A 24,480-nucleotide genomic window follows, 5' to 3' on the forward strand; every position below is an offset into this window, starting at 1 on the left:
AAAAAGAAAAAAAAAAAAAAAAAAAAAAAAAAAAAAAAAAACAATCAAATCTGTATCGATATGGCACGAACCTCTTTTATTCGTGGGATATCTGCGGGCCTCTCGTAAAAAAAAGCCCTGCAATTAGCTGAGAGAGATCGTGCAGATGACATGGATGAACTGATATGTAGGATTGACGGCGTCCTTGTAGCCTCCGCAGTGGAAGATCATAATATACTTTTCCTCTGCAGGTTAAACTCAACTTCTACCCGCTATTCTGAGCTATTCCAATCGCTTCATGATGCCCGTGCAAAAAAAGGGCTTCATTCGAAACATATCAATTGGCTAGCGGGAGGCAAGTATCAAAATTTGATTGGAAAGGCTACTTCCCCCCTGGACAGAGCAGGATTATGGCCTAGAAAACTTGAACCGTGCTATTGATATTGCGAACTAGGCTTTTGGAAGTCACGTCAGGTTCTCAAAAAAAATCGTATGAGAAGACGCCGTCTACCGAAACAAGCTGAGGAGGCTAGATAAGCTAGAGCTCGGGATGAGGTCGAAGAAGACGGTAGAGGACGACGCTTCTTCGACAAAGTGGTGGCTACCCCTGATGTATTCGTTCGTTATCACACACCCTCCTCCACAAGGTCGGCGAGGACGGAATTGGTCCGCTTTTTACAACGACATTTGGACTAACTGCTTCTGGAGTCCCGTCGTTTATGACGCTGTTGGGGGAGTGAGTGACGCTTCTCAGTTTCTTTTTTGTTCTATTTTTTTTTTCTCTCTCTATCTCTAATTCTAGCTATGTCTGTCTTCCCCCTTTTGGTACTGACCGAAATATCCTCATCAAATTTCCCAACAACCTAGTAGTGATACTTCTGGGCTGGCTTGTTTTATTTATCTGATTCCTACGAGAGGATTGGCCGCTATACGAAATAAGGCTGTCCAGGGGGCGGATGGCTGTCTAGCACACATCCGAAGCAGCCGCTGCTGTCACGCAGATATGTACTCTTGGGAGGGACCCATTTCCCGCTGCTTTGCTTCCCGCTGTGCATGATATCCAGGTCGTCCAATCTCCATAGATGTGTACTATTATAACAAATCCCGCCTGAAACACCAATTTTAACATGCAGTCGAGACCTTTCCAACTGCTTTTTTTTTGTAGCTTGGTTTTATTTTTTTATTTTTTTGTGTTCTTGTTCCCACTTGACAAACATATTTGGGGCAGCTCGGGCCGTGAGCGGATGACATGTGAACCGACCCTGCCAAGAGAAAAAGGGGGCAAAAACTCGGTGTGCTGCCCACAGAGAGATGAACATAACATTCTGCGTGGAGACTGTGAGGCAAACGATTTCAAAATTTAGCTGTTGATTTGGATGAATAAAACATCATAGATCTAGTTATCAGTCATCTCGCTTTACTCCAATATATCATGATTCATTTTCTTCGCAAGTTGCCTGCCGGCTTTCAAACTCACTCCCTGCGAGCCAAGATTCGTCAATCAGGGAATAGGCGAAAAAAAAAACAAATAAAGGGGGAAGAAAAGGCGAACTAAAGAAGCATCACCAGGGGTAGACTCTTGGGTGTTGGCAAGTCATTCTTTAGGATAACACTCACCGCTTACAAGCAGGCGTTGAATTTCAATCAGATAAGGGGCTGATAGTGCCTGCTATGCGGTGAGCTATCAAGTATAATGTGTTGACCGGGCAGCTAAAAACTGTATTCAACATGATGCCGTCAATTCAACTACCGAAAAGCTCGTAGGACTCGATCAAGCCAGGCATCTATGCACTCATGCTTTGATGGGCATACCTGCAGGGTGGAGAAAAAGTATGCCACGATATGTGCCACTTGGCATAGACCCAAAAGAGGTTTCGACATGTTGTTGAGAATACGAGACGTAATATCTGCCAGTCATATACACAGAAAACACAGACACACAGACATCCAAGGTTGACTTGAAGACTCACCTCCTCTGCAGGAGTAGTCTTTCTATACCAATGTCGATATTCTATTCTACCCCATTCCGGCATAGAATAATGCATCCGGCATGCAGGCGCTGTTGGGACTAACTATATGCAGCAAAGACCCGAACTCTACCCTCCATCGCAGAAGCCAGGACTTTCGAGCGCTATCGTCAAAGGCCCGCAGTATCTCTGCCGATACCCATACACGCCCTGGAGCTACGAAAGCTTATAGGCGGAGGTCTCACCGAGTCTGCCGGGTATCTTTGTTTCGACCGGGGTTATTGCATACCGCTCACTGTAGATATACTACCAACAAAGAAAAAAAAAACCCTACGTAGACGCCCAAAACAAAAGGTCCCTTGCAGGCCTAGAAAAACCTCGTGCCACCTAATCACCTTCGCACCTCTTTTAGTGACGGCGTCTCTTGACCGCAGCAGAGGATTTCTTTATGGTCCCAATAGCAAAAGCGGAAGGATCCAGAAAGCGTGGAAGGGTCCAGAACCATGAAGAGGAAAGTAAGCCTAATAACCCTTTTCCTCACCCTCGATATTTCCGATGCAACCAACCGTATCTCATGTCCTTGCGGTTGTGGAGATGGAGATGAAAGGCTACCCTGTCGGAATTTCCGAAGAGAAGCCCCGGCGGCCACCATCCCCAAAGCGCCGACAGGGTCTTGAGGGCTATGTCCGTGGGAGCCCATACTATGAAGGTAGGGGGAGGGGGGCGTGGGTTGATTATAAATTGCAAATAAACGAATGCGAACGAGTCAAAAGGAGACGAGACTCTAGCGCAAAACCCCCCGCCCTTGCAGATCATTCCTGAAGAGTTGGACCGGGGAGGGCGCATGCCTAATCATCGACGATTGCATGGCAGTGCGTGCCTCTCTTGGTGTTTTGAAGAAAACATACACCCCCCGCAAGAAAATCCTGCAGGAGCCTGTTAGCTAGTAGCTCGTTGATCTTTTAGTTGCGTGGGATGCATAGTCTTGAACTCTGTTTTTCTTCTCGGTATCACCATTGATAGTCACGAGTTGATCAACAGTCGACAGTTTGGCGGTGAAGTCATGTCCCGTTCGATCCAGGCACTTAGCTCTCGCTGTGATGATCATGACTATTGACCAAGCAAAGTGACCGTGATGCATATGCTCTACTCATGACGAACTGAGTTCCAATAGTGAATGTTTTGTCTTGCTCCAGTAATCCGAGGGTATCATCGACACATATCTTGTTTACATGCTTTTGTTCCAGCAGGGCTCTTTCTTGTTTTACCTCATAGCTCCCCTGATCTCCTTCCACCTCGCCTCCGCCACTGTAACCAGCCGGTTGATAAACTCCATCCCGGCAGCGGTGCCTCCGAGCTTGAGCAGACTGAGGATCTTGACACCGTCCCCGCCCTCGCCGTCGACGACGACCGACACGAACTCATCGCATAGCTCCTCCTCCGACCGGTCCGGGTCCACCAGCACCCAGTACTGATCGCCGGCCACGTCCGGGTCGTCGCGCCGCCGCCGCACTACGGCCGCCGTGCAAGCGACCGGAAACCCGCGCACGCTGAGCGGCTTGGCCGGCGCCTGCCGTGAGCACAAGACCATCTCCCTGTCCTCGTCCCACTTGGCGGCTGGAAGCTTCGTGTCCCGCAGGGCGGCGAGGACGGCCGTCCAGGCGACGTCGAACGGGTTACCGTCAAACGAGATGAACAACACATCGATGAAGAGCGTCCAAAAGGCCTTGGTCTCTGGCTTCTTCCCGTCGTCGTCGTCGTCGTCGTCCATCGCCTCGTCACCATCGTCGTGTCTGCTCCTCGCCACAGGGGTGTGCACAATCCGCAGATCGTCAACAGACAGCAGGTCCGAGGCGTGCAGCAGCGAGTAGACGCGACTGCTCAGCGTCTGCGCGAGGGTGGTGGGCGGCACGCCCGGCAGGAACTGGGGCGCGCAGCCTGTGGCGAGCTCTATGTTTGGGACCAGCAGGTCGTAGTCCCTGAGCTCCCTCCGACCCCTCTCGATGCCGGCCGCCGGCGTTGCCGCGTCATCATCAATGGCGCGGTAGTTGGGTATGGAAGCCACGGGCAGGATCTCGGCCCTGACGCCGCAGATGACGGTGGTGTCGCCGCAGCGGACGACGGCGCTGCCCTGTGCGTGCGACAGAGAGCCCGTGTTGACGTTGACGGCGCGGCTCTCGGTCTGGGCGCGGCCGTTTGTGCGGGCCGGCGGGTGAGAGTTGTCGGTCGGGGCGAGGTTGGCGAGCAGGAAGGGGTGCGGGGAGAGCTTTGCGAAGGTTGAGCGGGGGAAGGTCGTCGGTGTGCTTGAAGTCGTTGAGGCTGAAGCCATTGTGTGCTAATTGGGCTGCCCCGGCAGGGCAATTGAAAGAAATTACGTTGAACTTTTGTTTCCCGACTACAAAAATTGTATACTGTGTGTCAAGTTAGGGATGTTGAGCCGCAGTGATCAAAGCGATATGTCAATGACAGTGACGCGGTTCGAAGCGCAGGTGCAAGCTTAGATGAAAGTTTTCGAGATCGGCGGAGCTGCCGTTGAGGGGTAGGGTTATTAGTGGGGTTTGCTGCCGTTGAGTGCCTTGTGGGGTAGTCTACCGGTACGGTAAGCCTCCGCTGCCGCCGGATCTATCGGTGATGTTTTGGTAGAACTCATCCTCCTCAACGCTGTCTTACGACTCCAAATTCTGATTATTCTCATCATCATATCCCCCGGAAAGAATAATAGAGGTTGTCAACGAATAATGCATTGATTTCAAATCCTAGATTATGAATTGAGGAAAATTGCCCTAACCTATGTGGCGGCGTATTCTAGCGTATTGTCAACCTAGGCATCGCAAGATAGCTGGAGGGTGCCATCTCTGTAGTTTCAGAGTCTTATCTATATCTCAAACTCGAAATTGGGAAACTCTGAAATCTGTAGCAGGTTGACCAGGGGCCATACATATTCATCTGCAACAGCAGAAAAAAATGACAACATCAGCCTTGGCGAAAACCTTGCTTGCAGGTACCAGCAGAATAATTAACATGGTGTCACATGAGCGAACCCTCATGCGAAGCAAATCCCTCGCTAATCCGCGGATCCTGTCTCACTCAAAGGGAAGAAAGCTTGTGCTTTTCACCCCCTTGTGGTTTCCCCGCAGCGTGATGAAGAGGAAGAAACGACTTCCACTTAATGTTGGTGCTCGTCCATAGCTAACCGCCCTTTAATAAAAAAAAAAAGATCATTTGCCACTTGTACAACACCAGGGGTTTTCTCTTTCTTTCTGTCTCTTTGATTCCCTGGACCACCAATCCCAAACTCGCCTGTTGTGCAACAACTATCAGCCGCCCTGTGTCACCACAACCGGCAGCATTGCGCGCGTAGCTTGGGCCGCCACGCCTGCCTACCCGACCCGAAACCCACCCGCCTGGCCCGTCTCTGACAACGAGAGCTTCCGTTGACTGACAGCATGGCCAACAAAATTTGAAAAAAACTACCTTACCTTTGCTCCGTGGAAGCCAATTCCAGACCCTTCTTCCCGGTCTGCAACTATCCCCGGGTGACACTGAAAATATATAAGGCTGGTCGAGACATGTGTCAGGGCGGGCCGTTAAGCGGTTATTTACTGATTTTTTTTGGACCAATAGAAAAAAAGTATGAAGGAAAACAAGAGACTGCCCAAGCTGAGGGAAACACTCGAGAAAAAAAAAAGATTTGTTGCCGTCTTTCCGACCGGATGCGTTCCACGCGAGACATTTTCATGACCGCTGTGCCGGACGAGGCGAGCCGAAGTGCACAGATCTGTCTCTCGTGCGAACATGTCATAAATATATTGTTTATTTCTTTCTTCAAAAGCTTCTGATGGGACTCTTATCTCCAGTTTGCCACTTCCACACACATATGAGACACTGCATAGGTATCTCAGGGGCGGTGACAAGGAGTCTGATGATTGTGTGATGATTATCGAATGATCTCTGAACATAACAAGCTGATGTCATGACCAAAGAAGCAGTATGATAGCAAAAGAGCTGGGTGCAGTAAATTGTCCGTTGAAAAAAAAACCCATGAGACAAGAATGGAAGCCCATGGTAGACCCTAATATTAATACAGCTTTCAGGAAAGAAAGAAACCAAGATTTTTTGTTGTCCTGAGTCCCAATGTAAAAATGCGCCTGGTTAGATCCAACCCAATCCAGTCCTTACTCCAAATGTCCCAGAGATGCGCAAGCAAAGTCAGAAAATAAAAGTCCAAATAAAGACGATAGCAGAAACAAAGAAAGTGGCGTGTATCTAGTCTCCTTCCTCCTCAAAACCCCGCTTCCAAGGAAGAAGACTAGTTTAGGGGAGAGAGAGAGAGAGAGAGTGATAGATAGAACGAGCTGTGGCTCAGAAGCAAGGAGTACCACAGGTGCCACAAGCGCGACCCTGAATGACCCAGACCTCTGAGCCACTGGCGGCGCAAGTGGGACAGCGCACGCCCGGGATCTATTTGTTTGCGCGCAATCGTCAGCACCTTCTTTTTTCAATGTGCCCTTGTAGGATGGCATGCTGTATCCACTGATTGGTTCGGGGAAAGGTAAAAAAAGAATTCCACTTACTCCTGCCTTTTGGCGGATCCCCGTATCTGAAGATGATGGCATGCTGGGCCGGCTAGGCTCGAGGTCGCGCACATCGAACTGTGTGGGTGGCATGGCAAATGGTGGCGCAACCGGCTCCGAGTACTTTGTGTGGCGTGCCTGGCAGACCATTTTGGCTGTGGGTTCGGTTTGTACGTAGGAGAGTGAGGAAGAAAGAAGGGGATAAGGGTTTGATGCGTCGAAAGCTAAGGGAACTGTTGAAGTTACTTCTGGCAACGATTGCTTGTGTGTTGAAGGTCTGGAGGTTTTGAGCTGAGAAGGTTAAGGGTTCTTGCTAGTGCCTTCAAGGAAAAAATAGATGTCTTGGATCGGAGGAGATGTCGTGGTTTAAATATTCGTAGCCGGTAGTGGACAGCAGTGCTTGTTACTTTTGCTCCATAGCAATGACGATCAAGGACTGGATGGCTGGCTGAAAACAAATCAAGTCGAGGGAGCAAGACAACAAACGGCCTTGTTTAGCAGCTTGAGGAAACGAAGGTTCTGAAGTGGCAACGGGAACGGGCGGATATGCTGGCACGCTTGATTGCGGCAAACGGCAAGAGACGAAAAAAAGACAGCGGTGAAGATATTAAACAAGAAGGACGAGTAGTAAAAAATTGTCGAGTGGACGAAAGGAAGCTCGAGCCGGGACGGAACTCTGCAGCGGCAGAAGATAGTCAAGGGGGGGACTTCACAAGACAAGGCGTGTGTGTGTGTGTGTGTGTGTGTGTGTGTACGGAGTACAGCCGCGCGACTGGACAAGCTTGACTAGCTCGACTCGCCAGAGTGTGTGACAGGATTCCGTCCTATTGAGATGTGAAGAATAAGGGCGGAAATAGCGTCGTTGGAATAAATTCAACTTTAATTGTCGGAAAGCTACATTTTTGGGGGTGGCAGTTTTTTGTGTCATCCGTTTTGCGTACTCCTCCCATGTCCATTTAGGAGGCAGAGAATCAAGCAAGGGCCGTCCCCTATCTCGCAACTCCTTGTCAGCCCCGGACTTGAGTTGGAGCTAGCTAGCGTTTTGCGACCTGGAACACCTGCCGACAGATCAGTTTTGGACGGGACCTGTCATATTCTGTGCCATGCTTGCCATGTTTGGCCAAAGGAGCGGAGCAAAAAAATAAAATTTGGGACAAAAAAAAAAACAATTAAGAAGGAGAAATAAGAAAAGCAAATATAGCAATGGAGAAAAAGCGGAGATAAGAAGGGACGAAAAACCAAACAGCAAAGTTTGGAGGCTTGCTGGTTCGTCCAAACACAAGGCAAGGCCCAAAAGCCAGCCCCAGATGGCAACTGGCCAACCGGACAAAAAGGACATGCAGAGGCGTAAGACAAAATCAAGCCCGTGGAGGACAGTGTTCGTCATTCACTTTCATGCTGTGGCAAGCATCGCGATCTGTGGCCCTAGGATGAGAAGCCAAAAATAAAAAAAAATACAAATATAAAAAGAAATCTTTTTTGGCAATGAATGAATGGTTTTGGTCATCAAAAGGTTGAATTTGATGGGTTTGTCTCGTGGTAAAGTATCATTCTCGGAGCTTTTACCGCGCCAGATCGGTGCCATAAACTGCAAAAACCAGGTCCAGAGCGCAGGTAGAACCGCCTATTGGTCGCGGCGGAGATCATTGGGGGTCCATTGTTACTGTATAGGCCTTGGTAGTCATACTTTGCAGGCGAGCCTTGCGACATAATGTGACAAGGGGGACAGGCACCAAGGTGTGAATCGAGAGAGCAAGGGTTCGAAAGAGGAGGAGCAAGAAAGAGAATGCGAGCAGAAAAAAAGTGGCGTGGAGTTGAGCTGCAACCGGGGAATTTCATGCAGTGTGCCCCGCTAGTGCGTGATTGCTCAGTTCGTTCTTGGGTTCCTTTTCCAGCTCAGATTTTTTTTTGTCTGTCTGACTTGAACTCGCGCACCGCGTTTGATGAGCTGCTTTTTCAATGGTTATCAGTTGTTTGCTCGTCAAATAGCAACGCGACAAGTCATAAAGATGTTAGGGAGCACGGCGTGGTTTGTTATCTGTCAAAACAATCTCCCTCCATTGCTTTACCAGATTGTCCATTCCAGCTTGCGCAGCAAACATGGATATGAGCAGGCAAACTGGGCTTAAGCCTCCACTTCTGCGGATCGGTGGGTCTATACAATCCCCCTTCTCCTTGGTGGGTGTTTGATCGGACAAGTTTGGTGGTGGTCAACTTTTTACTGTCGATGCGATGCGACGCGGCATAACCAGACCCTGCCCATGCCAACGGCAGTCCATTAAGCCAGCCATTAGCCGTGAATACCTTATTAGGTAACACCCCGTACGTACCAACATCGCAACGGTTTTCAAGTTTAGTTTGGGGGTTTTTTTTCTCTCTCTCTACCACCGCCTGCAGTTTAATCAAGCATACGGAAGCAAAAAGAATATCAAAGTAACCTTCTTTCCTCTTTTTCATTTTCACTAATTACCAGGTAGGTAGGTAGGTAGCTAGGTAGGCAGGCACTCATGTTAGACCTGAAAAGCGGGATGGAACGTTGTGTAACCTCCCTCCCGTCCGTCCATCCATATCAAATGAAAAAGGATGCTTCGACGCATCATTCCGTCTTGCCATCCATAGCATACCTTACTTTTTAAATCTTAGTAATTTTTATTCTTTTTGCCGATGCAAACAGACCCCTCGTCCTACCCAGTTATTCAAAAGAAACAGCGGTCAGACCACTCGAGGCCCCGCGAAATTCTGGCTAACAACACCTCGTGTGGTACTCCGTAGTAGTGCCATGTATAGAAGCAAGAAACCCAACCCAAGTCCACTCGTCTTGTCCTGTCTCGCCTTGCTTCACCTTGTCTATCGTGGTTCTTCACCGGAAAACCCTTGGACGATTTTTCCAGGCTCCGCACGGCATCTTCTTTTTTAAGCATCTGACATGGTAGACGGGTCAAATAAACCGAGGTCCAACTAATAACCAATCGTGGCTTCAATTCTGTCCAAGAACAAACAGCGCCTAGGAGGGCTGGCAAATCGACTTGACCTTGGCTGGCTGACATGTTTCTTCTCGATTTATTTTAGCCGAAGTAATTGACCGACAGAAGACTAACACGTAAAAAAAAACTCCTGTATCGGACATTTCAGATACTCCGTACGGAGTAGGCAATTAGGTTGGCAATTAAGCAATTCCTCATTTGCATTAATCTTTACAATTTCATCGGACAACAGTGACCTTGCTGCACCAAAGTGCGTTGCGTAGTGGTGTCGTATGGGTGCCATGCAAGCCATGGTTTACCTACTCCGTACGCATACGGTAAACATACACGATGATATTCGTATAATTATTGTTCGAGGTTCAAACACTTTTGGTACTCCCCGTCGGTTCCTTTTTTGGACCATGTTTGGTACCGATATGATTTCTTCGGGGATTCTTGCATAGCAAAAAAAAAAAAAAAAAAAAAAAAAAAAAAAAAAAAGGACAGCGATTAATTACACGCATTCATCGCCCCACTCCGTTCCCCAAATCGCTTCCAGCCCTGTCGATGTCCCCATTCTTTTCCCCTTCACCGGTCAACTCCACTCGCTTGTGTGCGAGGTATTGTGACTGTGAGATGAAGCACACCGGTGTAGGTGTTGCTCAACTGTAAAGATCCATACCTGACCCGCCTGATCACACGGCAACAGCTAACCGCTCTAAGTCCTCCAGGGCCTTTTGTCCTTCGTACGAAGCGACGCACACGACAAATGCTTGTGGCGCGACCAACTTGAGGCTTGGCAAAACATAAAACAAAATTTTAAAAGTAAAAAATTGCGAGGCTTTGTATTTCAACAATTACATTTGTCAAAGGCCACACACCACTGCATACTTTCAAGCATGATCGGCCTCGTCTAACATCCCTAGGTTCTCTACGTTCAGGCTGATGAAGATCGCTATAAAAAAAAACACAAAAAAAAAAAAAAACAGATTCTACTACGCCCGAAGCGCCAATATATCATCATCATGTCGTGTATCACCATGCCGTGCCTGGGCGGTCCTGCATCACGTGTGGATCTGTTTCGAGAGCCATTTTGGAGCCCAAGCGATCACATCTCGCTACAGATAAACGAGGAATTTTAGTTTCCTGTACCTACCGGGGGCACAAAAAAAACTTTGTCCTGATGCTCTGCGCCACGGTTGAAGAAAAAAAAAAGACCCTACATCAGAAGGAAACCAGGGGTTCGACTACCTAGGAACCTAACGCTGGTTGATTAGTTAGCTCCGGACCGTTCCTTGTGCGACCATGTTGAGGCTCTAAACTCGGTACCTAGTCTAGTTTCTAGGTCCGGCATAAAACCAGCGCTTGCCGGTAAAGAAAAAAACGCCTTGGCCCAAGTGTTCGACGACGTGCAAGCCTCAGGAAATGAAGAAATGGACTTGAATAAAGCTGTTAATCCTGGTGAACTTTTTGACAATGGTTCAATGTACTCATCTCGGGTACATTTTGTGATGCTGTGATCAACAAGATCAATGCGTAAGGAAGGGGGGGATTATCAGGATTGATTTGCTAGCCCAGAAAAAGTGAGGTGTCACATATGTGCTTACAAGTCGGCGATCACTCTGACCAAGAAAGCAGAAAAATAATTAAAAGAAAATCTAAATTTGGTGTTGCCCCATACGCAAGACGGTTGTATTGATGCTCTCTTTGGCACCCGTTGGGCATCCACACACTTGCCGGTACTGACTGGGGCCAGCCGACGACCCGTTTACATATCAGGTCAAGCGTCCAGTGTTACGTACGCGTCAGAGGCATCAGAGCTCTAGGTATCTCCAAGGGTGCCGCAAGGACGCACAAACACTTCAAAGACTCAAAACTTGGGTGCGACGGGCCTTGGCTCTGGTTAGGGTGAGAGATATCTGGACTGTAAAATTGTCTTCATGGTATTATCAGTCATGCTAGTGACTACACTTTTGACCAAGTCTCAAGGGCTATCTTTGATGAATGACCTGTTCTCAAAGTTCTCGGCATAAATAAGTTTAGATGTCTCCACATATCACATTTACCGATTTGCCTAAGCCCAGACCGGACCGTTCCTATAGCGTGTCCCACTGATACTATTGATTATAGCTATCGTCTTGCGCCCGTCATTGACATGTCAGTCTCAAAGCCATCGCCAAAGAAGCGAACCTAGCGAACCACTATCGACCAAGCTGCCTGTACTAAGCCTTGACGACAGCAGATGCTGGCAAGCTTGTCTGGAGACATACGCATCTGACCGAAGCGCCAAGAAACGGGCTTCGTTTAGTTGCTCTAGAACTGATTGATGAATCTCCGGTCCGACTCATGGTTCTGCACCACAGACCTCTTAGACAAAACGGGATCGAGCCATGCCTCCCAGTCGCGAGCTCCATTTTTTGTCCAGTACCGTTTCGGAAAGGCGGCTCAATATTTTGCCTCCGTCTTCACGGTTATCAGTGATGATATTAAAAAAAAAAAAAAAAAAAAAAAAAAAAGCCATTGGGGATATTGCTGACGGGCGCATCGCCTGGCAGCTCTCCAGAGCTCTAGCGGCATGGCTGAAAAGCCAGCACTGGAGATGGGCTGATCCGAACGGGCTTTTGTTAGTAGCTCCAAAACAAAAGCAAGCAAGCCCTTGTCAGGGCTATTTTCAGGGACTGACGCGTCGCCATTTTCTGTTCGATGCCCACCCACTGGCAAATTTGCTGAATAGTCACCGTGGCGTAGCGACTCACTTTCATTGCGTACTGGTGGTGGTTGGGGGCGACGATATCACGCCATATTTCTTTATTGCGGCGATACTAGCTCTTTGCCACTCTTTTGCGGAGGACCGCATTTGGCGGGGAACCGTTGGGTGTGCTGAGTGCAGGTATGAATGACATCGTAGGGGAGCAGCTGAAGACGACAAGGAGGGAGCCACCTCATTAAGGTTGACGGAATAACTTGGGTCTTTGCCCAATATTTCAACGGCGGACTAAGGAGCTGAGAGGTATTGTTCAGGCATCGCCAATCTCTACCGTTTACGGCTTCAGCCAATTAATTGAAACCCCTAAAGCGCGAGTATATTTACTATCCTGTCCTGTAGAAACTCAAAGCTGAAGACTCGACCAAGGATAACCTGAAGCTATAGCTTCCCTCGCGCCAGGTGGGTCGGTTTTTATTTGGTTCCCTTTCTCACCAGGCCCAGGTTCTGGATTTGAGTGTTGATAGTTCATCGCCTCCCATTGAGAAAACAACAGGCCATGGCGTGGCAATGGCGTGGCCTCAGCCGGGCTCCCACTTTCCTGGACAGGACAAGGCCCAGAACGTCGTCGCCGTCGCCCCGCCTCTGACATGCTGGTCAGAGGCGCTCAGCCTTACTGTCTTTTCGACCAGCTGAGAAGACACCGTGCTTACATCGTGTGAGCCAAATATAAAAAAAAGAAACATGGACGCTTGAAAGCGCCCATCGAGATTCTGAAGAGGCACTCCGTCGGGGAAGGGGGACTGCTTCTCAAAATGTCGGGCAGGCTCTCGTTCAATTTGTCGGTCCGGCCCCAGCCTTACCCCTAGCGGCAAGGTCTTCTCCGCCGGTCAAGGTCGCCCACCGACCCGAGATTCGGCAAAAAGTGGTTCACCCGTCGGGGGACAAAGCCCGATTGCTGCGGTCGTGTATATGCGTGGGCCTTAATCAGCAATTCGCAGTGTAGGTTTAAGTTTTAGTGGTGCTTTATCCGCTAACTGATTAGGTTTCATCGTTTGGCAGCCAATGGCATGTAAATGTAGCATCTATCTGTCTGACACTTATAAACTTTCTTAATATTGAAGTTTTTGATACGATTTTGTCCCCTCTTTTCTTTACGAACCCCCCCAGATACCCCAAGTCAATGTCACGTTATGCTTGCCGAGGTCGGCTTTCTTTTCTGGGGGGTCTTAGTCAAAGGCCCGATCCGCCATTTTCATTACCGTACATAGTCTTTCCCCGCGCCAAGATGAACTTGAACGCTTGGATTAGGAGTCGTCTGCACGAGACCTAGAAATATCATTGGCTGCGACCCTCAGGGGAGCTGAGTGTGTACCGGTATTGTATTTTCCCGTATTTTTGAACGCGATACGTCCGCCCGACCTGGCATTTGGAATTCTTGATCCGCCCCTGTCAATCATTGCAACCACTCGGTTTCTCCGCGCGATGAAAGGAGGGTGTGGTTGATGAGTGAGCTGGTTGTTGCTCAAGTCTTAGCGAGCTGGTGAGGGGTTTGTCATGTTCTTGCCGAGGGACAAATACAAGCAGATCTATACTGTATGCAAATATGTACTACTCTACCAGCAGTGATAATAAAGCTCGTGACTGTCCCATTTTTGAGCTCATAGAGCATGCTAGTAATCGCCGGTCAAGTCGTGCTGCAACAGCGGATAGCTGACAAACGAAACAAAAACAAAATCCGCCAAGATGGCAGAGACCAACAAATCCTACGACTTCATAGTCGTCGGCGCCGGCCCGGCCGGATGTACCATTGCTGCTCGCCTGGCAGACAGCAACGCCCAGCCCTCCGTGCTCCTTGTTGAGGCAGGGGCCGAGGATGGGACCGATATGACCAGACGCATGTCATCCAATCGCTTTCTTCAGCGCTACGATGAGTCGCAGACCTGGGGCTACGAGAGCGCACCTACAGAGAGCCTAGGTGACCGTGGCATCCCGCTCGACCGAGGCAAGGGTCTCGGCGGAAGTACTGCCGTCAACTTTAGCTGCTGGACGCGAGGGCCCAGAGACGACATGGACGAGGTGGCGCGCCTGACCGGAGACAGCAGCTGGGAGTGGGAGAGGGCGGTTGAACGCTTCAAAAGCATCGAGGCGTTTCATGGCGATCTGGAAGAGATGCCCAAGGGAGCCGAGAATTATATCCAACCGGCCCAAAACACATCTTATGGAACGGATGGTCCGATAAATATTTCGTTTCCCGAGAAATGGGACCCCGAGGTGACTGAAATGATAGATATATGGAAGGAGAACGGGTACGAGCTGAACAAGGACCTCTCAGACGGAAGCATGTTGGGCCTTTCCATCACTCCATCAACCGAATATAGGGGCGTGCGGGTCACCGCAGCAGATGTCCTCTTCCCAAGACCCTCAAATCTGACTATCATGACAGAGGCTCCGGTGCACCGGGTGCTTTTCAACGAAGAAAAGAAGGCCATTGGAGTCCAGCTCATCGACGGTCGGCAACTGAACGTATCGAAAGAAGTCATCATCTCCGCTGGATCGCTGGAATCACCCAAAATACTCATGCACAGCGGCATCGGACCCGAGGATCAGCTCACCAAGTTTGAAATTCCGGTCTTGCAAAACCTACCAGGTGTCGGTGCGAATTATGCCGACCACTACCATGCCGTCTTTGTATGGAAACGCAAAGACCACACCTCACTCAGGCCCGACTTCTTCTCTGATCCCAAGCGGATCGAGAAGGCCAAGCGCGACTGGGAACTATACCGCACCGGCGAATACGTGACACTGGGCACGCAGCTGAGCACTGGCTTCTTCAAGAGTGAGTCGACGCTCAAGAGCGCCGAGTTCCAGCAACTGCCGGAAAAGGAGAAACAACGGATGCAGAAGCCGACTATCCCAACGTATGAGATCGTCTGGAACGTGACGGCGCCCATGTACCACGAGACGACCAAGAAGCTGCCGGCACTGGCGGTGGCGCTGATGATACTGCTCAACAGCCAGGGTCGTGGCGCCTTTACCTTACAGAGCGCGGACCCGGCCGTGCCGCTCAGGTTCGCGCCCGACTTTTTGCGGGCGCCGTACGACAGGCGCGCGGCGGTCGAGGCCACCCGGGAGCTGCTCAAGGTGGCAGAAAGCGAGGCGTTCCAGAGGGACAACGTCGAGGCCGTGTTTGTGCCCGCCAGCGACTCGGACGAGGACATCTTGGCCTTTTGGCGGGACACCACGTCCAGCACTTGGCACATGTGTGGGACCGTCATGATGGCCACCAAGGCGGATGGTGAGGCCGAAGGAGGTGATCCGGGCTGTGTTGATACCGGTTTCCGTGTGCATGGCGTTGAGGGGTTGCGGGTCGCTGATATGAGCATCATGCCGATCCTGCCGAGGTGAGTTTTTTTTTTTTTTTTTTTTCTCTCTCTCTCTCTCTCTTCAAAGCCTCGAAATGTTTTTTCCCTCAATGTTTCATGATTGTCCTCACATCTGGTAAATACTGACGTTGGCCGAATTTAGTGCACACACGCAATCGACGGCATACCAGATTGGCATGATTGCGGCCGAGAAGCTCATTGAAGAGCATGGTCTGTCCGTAGCACGTAGTAGGTTGTGAAGCGTAAGCTGAATACGGTATATGGAGACAGGTACGAGGATAGTGTTACGTAAAGTAGAAGCGGAGCATAGATCAATCTTTCTATATCACGTGATCAATTTAGAGCCTTCAAATTTACTCGATCCACGCCTCAAAAATTTCTTCCTCCCTTTCGCATCCATTCCCCAAAGCCGCCATGTTGGAATCAACAAAACTTCACCGGCAAGCGTAGTGCTATTACTGCATGAGCTTGTCGGTGCCTATGTCTTCATCTGTAAGTTATTTTCTTCTTAATTTTCACCACGTTTTTAGCGTACCGCCTTGTATGATGAGAAAAATTTGCGATTGATTCCATTCGGGTGGCCCTCTTTCGCCGGAGGGCTATATCCGGTGGATAACTGATATTCAATTTCTTACATATTCTGACTCTTGCTTGGCTATCACACTCTGCTGCTTGCATTTCTAAGCTGGTGATTTGACTGCTAACATTTGCGGTCACAGATGTCAGGTTGTCGATGAGGTTATTGTCGGTAGACTTGCTGCCTTTGGGAACAGAGGATATGCCAGGAAGCTGAAATCAGCAGCCTGGAAGTTTCGGAAGTTTGCGAGGTTTGCTGATAGACATCACTGCTGGTTTGTCTCGGATCAAGTCGGCACACCTTTGGCTAGATTAATAAATAAGCGCCCGGTTGATAGCTCATAGTCACTCGTAAAATGATACAGATATAATGTAAAATTTGTTGTCAATGATCGCGCATTGTCCCTATTCGGCGTTTGTGCAAACCCTGATGATATCGTCATGTTTTTCGTACTTGCGCCGGTAGGTACCGGCATTCAACGCGCACTCAATTTGAACCCGTGCTAAATTGGTGCATCCTTGTCAAAGACACTTGGTGCTCTTGTCCGCTGGCCCGTCCGTATTCCAGGCACCCCCCACTGTGTCCAAGCTCCAGAGCTGAGCTCCGGTCGGAGCTATGGAGCTCGGGAGCTCGGTAGCGGCCAGAAAAGGTAATAACGACATCATCGCGCCAGCCAAAAAGCAACCGTCAGGTACAAGCTGCAACAACACTCAATCGTCAACAACCTCGATGGTATCTTTCGACAACAAAAACCAACAACGACTCGCATAGACCACATTCAAGATGTTCCGCTCATTCGTAAGCCTCAATTCGCCCTTGCTTAGGTGACCGGAACCCCCCAATTCAATGCTCAATCGCTAATCGCGTCCAATCATTCACGTCGCCAGAAACCCCGCGACACGGTGACGCTCTTCCACAAGGCCAGCAGCCCGACCTCGATGAGGGTCTTGACGCTGCTCAAGCAGACAGCAGCCAGCGCCAGCGAGACGGCGACCGAGGATCAGGCCGGCGACCACACCGCGCACAACGAGACGCAGCGCTCGCGCCCCGAGTTTGAGCTCAACGTGACCGAGGACCTGCCCACCGAGGGACAGCTGCAGACCATCCTCGAGTACATTGGCCAGCCCGCCATCCCAGAGCTCGTCAAGGGCGCCAACTCCGTCACGGAGGCGCTCAAGAAGTACAAGTCTGACAAGGAGAGCTTCCAGAGGCCTGTGGTGCGTTGTTTTCTCTCCCTCTTTGGTCGTTTTGTCTGATTATCTTGTTTACGAGTGTTGGATGAATGGATTTTTACTGATGATATTGGGATAACAGGTTGTGGACTGGAACAATGGAAGGGCTGCGATTGGAGGGAACGAGTCGCAGATCCTGAAGATGCTGAACGAGCTGAAGAAGGATTAGGGGAATGGCTAGCTGGTGTTAACAGTCTCCATAGCTACGACTTGGTTGAAAATACTTGTCTCAAACCACATACAAGATTCCGGCACGATACAAATGAAGCAGCAAAGTTTTGGGTTCCCTGACAAGGCCTGTATAAGTTGTCCAGTCTCAATGATAAAGCGCTGAGGTGCGAAACTCCCCTGACTCCATGTGACTTCTCTTTGCTTTTTCAAATAAGTATGGGCTGTTTATTACTTATTGCGAGCACTCATTTGGTATCTCCTTTGGTGGACACGCACTTTGTAGAAGAAGACATAAACGTTTATTTGTTTTCGCACGGGTAATGCCGCTTAGCAAACATGACGGCTGCGTGGTGCGACCCAGGAATGGCGACCCAGTTATTTGTTTGCACTTGGCGATTGGACGGGCCATTATCCGCTCAAGTTGGTCTTGTTTTTTCAGTTACTTATGGCCTCGTTTGCATCTTCGGCTTTTTGATATACGGGTTTTGCCGCTTTTGCAAATTGTAGTGAGGTTGTTGGAGGGATTGATTGTGTTTCCTAACCTGAGAACGTGGCCTTGTCTCTTTGATATCTTTTTCTATACCTTCTTTAAGTGTTTTTTTGGTGACTAGTAGTCGTTAGGGTTAATGGCTGCTACGCTCTATCAGGCTTGAGGCAAACGCCAGAAGAACATGAACACCGGGTCAACCTGGGGGTTATATCTTAGGTGAAGCACTCAAGGACCCAAAGCAGTACCTCCTCAAACACAAACAAGGCATGAATTCTTGCCCTTTCAGGGCAGAGAGGACTGTCTAGCACCTGGAGTAGCCAAGGAGGTGACGGCCTACTGGGAGTCAACAGCTAACGCATTGGCCAATAGTTTGGTCGGCATCCTTTCTGGCAGACTCTCAGTTTGCTCTCACTTTCACGTCAGTTGCCGGTCTTTTCCGCCCTCTGCCTCTTAGTTGGGTTTGATGGTAGTGCAATCCCACTTTTCTCGCTCTTTTTACCCAGAATCTTTCTTTGGTTGTCTCCCTCGCCTTGTACGTACGACAACCACCACTGGACATCAGATCATCACCACACCGCAAACCATTCGTATGCTCGGCTCTTTTCTGCTGATTGCCTTGATCTGCTTTTATTCACCCGTACTCTGACTTTGTTCACTCGTTCTTCAATATTCTCTTTCTCGCCAGATTTCTGCTCTATCAATCCACGCCTGTCACTCTACCAGGCAACACTTTCAACTTCGGTGGTTTTCTCACGTCTTCCTTCTCCTCATCGTCCTGCTTCACTTTTATCTCTTGACATTCTTTCTGGTGGTAACCTGCATCTTTTCTGCCGTCTCTGCTCAGGCAAGCTTTGCCTGTAGCTCTGCATTCTTTTGAAAACATCACTTTACGCACCTTGATTGCTCGCAGTCCCGCCTTGCGTTCACTTTGATCTCACGGTCGCTCTGGACTGGCAGCAACTAACATGTACTCGAGCTGATTAATTTCGCGTTTTGGAAAAGATCCCCAAGCTCATTTCATCGTTGCGAACAACACCATCACTCTCCTATCCCCTTCCCAGCTGGCTGTGGACAACTGATCAGGTCAAGATGTCTTGTCCCATTCCTAGCGACCAGATTCGCCAGAACCTGGAACGTTCCGCTCGCGAAAAGGGCTGGGGTTCACCTTTTCAGCTGGGAGGCCCATACAAACCGGGCTCACATATCGAGAACCCAACCGTGGGAAATGGTGATCTCAAGCATCCGGAACCGGGCTTCTACTTTACCTGTCCACCAAACAAGTCCTATATCTTTTCTGTCGCCAAGAAAAAGACACAGGGAGGACATGGCAGGCCCTCAGGCATCCGACTTCAAGGTGGCTTCCTCCCCTATCGGGAGATCACTGCCGACACTTCTGAACATACTTGGTATCGGGCGTCACAACTTCAAAAGACGCACCCAGATATTTGTAGGAAAGTAAACAAGCGCCCAGTGGAATGGGAGGATTTGTACGAGTACTTTGATGGCGAGGATATCTACCAAATGGGTGCCTACAACGCCTGGTGCGTGGTCAATCTGCTCTACGAGATGAACCTCCACATCAGCGAGGACATCGAGGCCGAGTGGAAGAAGCTGATGGATTTGGCTCTCTACGAATGGCTCGCCAACTTTGATGATGCCAAAGACAAGCTTCTCGCCTTTGACAGGCACAACACCACCCGCAGCATCCTCACCGTCCTGGATGATGCGTCCAACGTCTTTGACCTTGACGCACTGACGAGGAATCAGAAGGCAATGCTAGCGATACGGACTGGTCTACTGCGCGAGAAACTACTGGCAGAGGGAACGGAGCATACCAATGTGACTGTTGCTACCCAGTTCAAGCCAAACTTGAAACTTCCTGAGGTTACCCATGACCACTACGTCGACATGCCATTATCAGCCCCACCATCCGTGTCCTATTTCCAGACACAGTCGACTCAGTCTCAATCTTCTCAGGTGCCGGCCGCGACACCAGTGGTGTGCAGTACTCTCAGTGACGAGACTCAATCCAGTTTCAAAGAAGAGGCCAAGAGTAACAAGAGTGACTACCCAAAGACTCCAGAGCGCGTGCGCTTCCAGAGCCGGAGCAATCACGTTTCTCCGACCAAGCTTCCTCACCATCGTCAGCCTGCACCCAGTGCCCCAGTGCCTATCTTTCTCGGCTCACATTCCCCTGACAAGGGAGATCAACGAAGCCAAGTGCCAGCGCCGTCGCTGCCTATCCACCGGGGAGCATCTGCTCCTTTCGGGTTCCAGCAGCATCAACAATTTCCTGCAGCAGCCCCCCAAGGCTATCAAGGTCCGCAGATGCAGCCTCCCCCTGTGCTACCGGATCTGAATCACCGGGTCCGCTTTCACCCGAACTCATCTGTCGACAACAATCAGGGCCACAACAACCACCACCAGCAGACTCGGTCGCGACACGCGCAACAACCCTCTACTGGCAACATATCTTATCGCTCACGCAACTCGAGCACAAGCCCCCAGAAGAACGGCTCTTGGGAGCCCCGCGACGTACCAAATTCCATCCACGGCCCTGTCGTGTGCCGTCCCGGTTCCCGTCGCGACAGCACCTGCCAGGACGGCGGATCTAATCTATCACTCAACAGCGAGACCCGCCATGCTTCATCATCAGTATTGGAGGACCGTAAGAACCTACCCCATGGCCAGAACAACGCCCACAGCAACCCCAAGCAGCACCAGTGCGCCAATTATCCTATTCCCCCTTCTGAGCCTTCGGTCAAGTGTGAATGCCGCGCATGTTGCGACAAGAGCCGCAGCGTAATCGTATTCTTTGACAAGGAGTCTGTGACCGAGTCTCACTTGGATGACCTACGCAGGATCTTTAGCCACTGGGGACAGATAGAGCATGCATACATCCTGAACAACAAGCGTTATTCTCAAAAGGCCCACTTTGAACAGGCTCTTATTCGGTTAGTAACCCCTGTGCTGATGGTTTTATCTGATGGATTGGATCCCTTTTGATCTTCTAACTTTGCTTTATCTTGTCGGTATTTTTAGATACTTTAGCGATTCCGTACCACCAACCGTGCTTCGGGATATGTTACCATCGCGGCCATGTCGTCTCGGGAACAGTATAGTTCGCGTCAAGCATCCTAAGGGATCGAGGTACTTCCTTGGCTACCCGATCTCTCCGAATCATCGTCGCAACTCGGTCGCCAACAATGGTGCTGCTTCGGGGTCTCGGCCGTCGTACCAGCACCCAGTTCAGGGCGACAACTCCATGCCGCCACCTTCTTGGCCTATCAAGGACAAGCAGGTCAATGGCAACGGTCCTAACCCGGCTCGGCACTCCAAGAAGCCTGCTCACGTTGGCCAATTGACGCTGGGACGGGATCAGCAGCAACCGCAATACGGCAACATCGGACCCGGTCAGACTGGTCTGCCGACTCCCCCTCTGTCCGCAAACCTCAACATGCCGCCACCGCCAGTACAGTCGTCGATGCACAACATGGCGGCATCACCGTATCAGATGGCGCCTTTGCCTAGTGGGATGTCAACATATGCCCACAATCAGCCACCGTTCAACTCTGTCACGATGTATCCTTCAACAGCTACGGCTCCGTTGCCAGGCCAGGCCACATTCGCTTACCATCCGCAGCCTGTTCCTCACAATCCACCTCATCAGGCTGGTGTTTTTCTTGGTTTACCTGCGCCCCCTGTGGTCACTGCGGTTCCTACGGTTCCCGAGGTCGCTGCTGCGTCTGGTCCTGGCCTATCAGCCAAGCCCATGATCGTTGCGAGCGCCAATGGAGGCCAAAGCGTCACATCTCAGACCGGAAAAGACACTCGCCATAATAGCATCACGGTATCTCGAGAAGGCTCTCCCAAGAAACAGCTTGCTCGCAGCAAGGTCCAGCCGCCTGTTGTAAGCAGCTCAATGACCGGACAGGAACCCACTGAGAAAGGCCAAGGCGAAGCAGCCAAGACCAAAGAGCCCAAGAAGGTGCCCACGGCCATCGCCACAGAGTTGATTGACAAGGTTGACTCCGGATCGTCCACTGCCAACTCGTCCTTTGTGATCCTGACGCCCAACTCATCCTTCAACAGCGCCAGCAATGAGAACTCGCCGTCTCGGACTCAGCTTGAGCCAGAGGTTCGCGACGGCAGTATAATCGACTATGGAACCGTTCGTGTTCGTATCAAGAAGAACCTCGGTCCGAGCTCTCTTTTCAACGAGTGGATGATGTCTGCCGACAACGATGCAGGCACTGTCGAGGAAACCGCCGTCGATTCTTCGGCTCAAGCCGAGCAAGGTAGAGTCGCCGTGGTCTCAACTGATGCTACCAACGCTGAAGCGTTGCAGGAGGTCAATAGGCGCTCCGTGATGCCTGTGGATGAGAAACCGAGCAGTCCTGCTCCGAAGTCTAATGGTGGCAAACATATTCCCGTCACAGCAGATGTCGATGTAAATGCTACTGGCACGACTCTGGCTGTTAACTATGAACAGCACGATGTACCACAGAAGCAGAGTGGGCCCAAGAAGGGCAAAAATAAAAAGAAGAACAAGGCCAAACAGCAGCCGGGTCAAGAGATCATAAGCTCTACCGCAGACCACAATGAGGCACGCTCTGTAGCGGGCGGTAACCACGACCATGGCAAGGGGACAGGCGCGCAGACCCATGATGGTCAGGAGAAGAAACAGGGTAAGAAGAATAAGCGCAACAACCACAAGAAGATGTTTCGGGCACCTTCGGAGATGAGTGACGGGAGCCGCACAATGAGCTTGGTATCTGGTCCCTCTGGTCGAGTGACCCCAGAGCCCGAGGCGCATGATAAGCAAGCTGGCGATGCGGTCGGTGAAGCCAAGCCTGCAGCCGACAACGAGCCGCCTTCGCCACCACCAGAAACAACTGATCTGGCTGTGACCAAGACGCGCGCTGGTAGAGAAGGAACCGCAACCCTACACCATGGCAATGTTCCCGTGGTTGCCCCTCCCTCGGACCAGGCTGGGCCCGAGAGCTCGCCGTTTGCATCGCAGAAGGACGAGATTGCTCGGCGGCTGAGCGACCGAGAGCCCGTGGTTTCTTCAGTCATGACCAAGCCTCCTCCCAAGTTGATGATTACGCAGACGAGCAGGAGCAGCACGCTACCGGCTGGTTTTGATCCTTTTCCTCGACCCGCACCTCTGCGGACCGCGACTCCTACCACAGCGACGGTAGCGGATAAACAGGAACAGCGCAAGTTGCCGCAGACGCCACCTGCGCGCGAACTGACACCTCCTGCCACTCCAAAGGAGGATAAGTCTTCTTCCAACTGTCCTCCGGTGCAAGCGAATAAAGTCGAGTTGCCTGCTTCGCCACTGCCCAGCAGGCAGCCGAGCTTCAACCCCAAAGCTCAGGTTTTTGTCTCTGGGGGACCGCGGCAACCACCGCATTTTTCGCAACCGGCCGCTTCACAGCCCGCCGAACAGCAGGAGCCCAAGAAATTTCAAAAGAAGAAAAAGAAGACGGCCAAGAAGCCCCAGAAGAATCAGCAACAGCAGGAGAAGCCTGATGCGCCCGGTGCCAGCAACGAATTTATGAACAGCACCAACTGGCGCGCTACAGCTCCAGCTGCGAACTCGCAAAAGGCCGACGGTGTCCAGAAACCACAAGAAGCCACCAAGTCGCAGGGACCTGCTCCAGTGGTTCACAATAACACCGGCAACAGCAACCGTAATGCGGATCGTCCGCCGACACCATCAACGCCCCCCGAGCCGGCGTACAAAAAGGGCGACAAGCTGGACGTCAGCAAGGGCGAGACGTTCCTCAAACACCGCTTCAACGTCATGTCGGAGCTCAAGGGCCGGACGCAGAAGGAAGACAAGAGCAGCAGGCTCGCCTCGTCCGCTTCCACCTCTTCGCCTGCAGCTGGCGGTGCTGCCGACTCGTCCACGTCGTCCTTTGCGGCAAAGGTTCGAAGCACCGACAACAACAAAAAGCCGATTCCGCCGCCCGAGTCCTACATGGCCTGGCCCAGCCTCCCTAGCCTCCCCAGCAGGCCCGTGACGGACCAGCAAGACTTGCCGTCGTTGACGTCTCGGGGCGGCATCCTCAGGCGCGATGGCGATAAGAAGGCATCGTCCCCTGTGAGCAGTGAGAAGAGCGCCAGCACCACCGTCAGTGACGCCAAGGGTTCAAAGGAGGCTACGTCTACGACCCTCAGCTTGAAGCTGACGCAGCACAAGACCCGTGCTATGAGCAGTGCCAACTAACTGAGTGGAAAAAGAACAAGTCGGTATCGCAGAGTGCAGAACCGTAAAGGTTGGTCTTGCAAGAGACGAGGGGGGTTGGAGATTGACCCCAGGGGTTTTGAGAGGGAAATGTTAGTGATATATGAAGAAATGAAAAGTCACGATTGGGAGATGAACGAATGTATGGGTATGAATCAACGGAGTCTAGTGGCATCGTGTA

At 50.8% G+C, this 24,480-nt stretch overlaps 5 protein-coding genes across 5 annotated transcripts; 3 read left to right on the plus strand and 2 right to left on the minus strand.

Annotated features, from left to right (window-relative positions):
* Positions 1 to 3,210: 3,210 nt before the first annotated feature.
* Positions 3,211 to 4,275, minus strand: PgNI_10735 (uncharacterized protein; the record flags this gene model as incomplete). Its single annotated transcript, XM_031130708.1, has 1 exon — positions 3,211 to 4,275. The coding sequence occupies one exon, from the start codon at positions 4,273 to 4,275 to the stop codon at positions 3,211 to 3,213; it is 1,065 nt and encodes a 354-aa protein (XP_030980022.1).
* A 1,522-nt stretch (positions 4,276 to 5,797) lies between these two features.
* PgNI_10736 (uncharacterized protein) lies at positions 5,798 to 7,283 on the minus strand. The gene is made up of 2 exons (XM_031130709.1): positions 6,521 to 7,283; positions 5,798 to 6,407 (listed from the first exon to the last, which is right to left on the minus strand). The coding sequence occupies exons 1-2, from the start codon at positions 6,668 to 6,670 to the stop codon at positions 6,309 to 6,311; spliced, it is 249 nt and encodes an 82-aa protein (XP_030979897.1). The 5' UTR covers positions 6,671 to 7,283; the 3' UTR covers positions 5,798 to 6,308.
* Positions 7,284 to 13,824: 6,541 nt separating this feature from the next.
* Positions 13,825 to 15,940, plus strand: PgNI_10737 (uncharacterized protein). Its single transcript, XM_031130710.1, has 2 exons — positions 13,825 to 15,591; positions 15,716 to 15,940. The coding sequence occupies exons 1-2, from the start codon at positions 13,934 to 13,936 to the stop codon at positions 15,810 to 15,812; spliced, it is 1,755 nt and encodes a 584-aa protein (XP_030980023.1). The 5' UTR covers positions 13,825 to 13,933; the 3' UTR covers positions 15,813 to 15,940.
* Positions 15,941 to 16,823: 883 nt separating this feature from the next.
* Positions 16,824 to 17,866, plus strand: PgNI_10738 (uncharacterized protein). The gene is made up of 3 exons (XM_031130711.1): positions 16,824 to 16,948; positions 17,038 to 17,367; positions 17,465 to 17,866. Exons 1-3 carry the CDS (start codon positions 16,934 to 16,936, stop codon positions 17,549 to 17,551), a joined length of 432 nt encoding a protein of 143 aa, XP_030980028.1. The 5' UTR covers positions 16,824 to 16,933; the 3' UTR covers positions 17,552 to 17,866.
* A 1,266-nt stretch (positions 17,867 to 19,132) lies between these two features.
* PgNI_10739 (uncharacterized protein) lies at positions 19,133 to 24,281 on the plus strand (the record flags this gene model as incomplete). Its single annotated transcript, XM_031130712.1, has 2 exons — positions 19,133 to 20,997; positions 21,086 to 24,281. The coding sequence occupies 2 exons, from the start codon at positions 19,133 to 19,135 to the stop codon at positions 24,279 to 24,281; spliced, it is 5,061 nt and encodes a 1,686-aa protein (XP_030980029.1).
* Positions 24,282 to 24,480: the final 199 nt, after the last annotated feature.

This window comes from Pyricularia grisea, chromosome VII, assembly GCF_004355905.1.
Source record: "Pyricularia grisea strain NI907 chromosome VII, whole genome shotgun sequence".
Lineage (NCBI taxonomy): Eukaryota > Fungi > Ascomycota > Sordariomycetes > Magnaporthales > Pyriculariaceae > Pyricularia > Pyricularia grisea.

Excerpts from the sequence above, each read along its gene's own strand:
- PgNI_10737 (XM_031130710.1), top strand. The coding sequence starts at position 13,934 with ATGGCAGAGACCAACAAATCCTACGACTTCATAGTCGTCGGCGCCGGC. Across the intron at positions 15,592-15,715 it reads ATCATGCCGATCCTGCCGAG|TGCACACACGCAATCGACGG; the intron begins GTGAGTTTTTTT and ends GGCCGAATTTAG.
- PgNI_10736 (XM_031130709.1), bottom strand. The coding sequence starts at position 6,670 with ATGGTCTGCCAGGCACGCCACACAAAGTACTCGGAGCCGGTTGCGCCA. Across the intron at positions 6,408-6,520 it reads GGATCCGCCAAAAGGCAGGA|ATCCCGGGCGTGCGCTGTCC; the intron begins GTAAGTGGAATT and ends GCAAACAAATAG.
- PgNI_10738 (XM_031130711.1), top strand. Across the intron at positions 17,368-17,464 it reads AGAGCTTCCAGAGGCCTGTG|GTTGTGGACTGGAACAATGG; the intron begins GTGCGTTGTTTT and ends TTGGGATAACAG.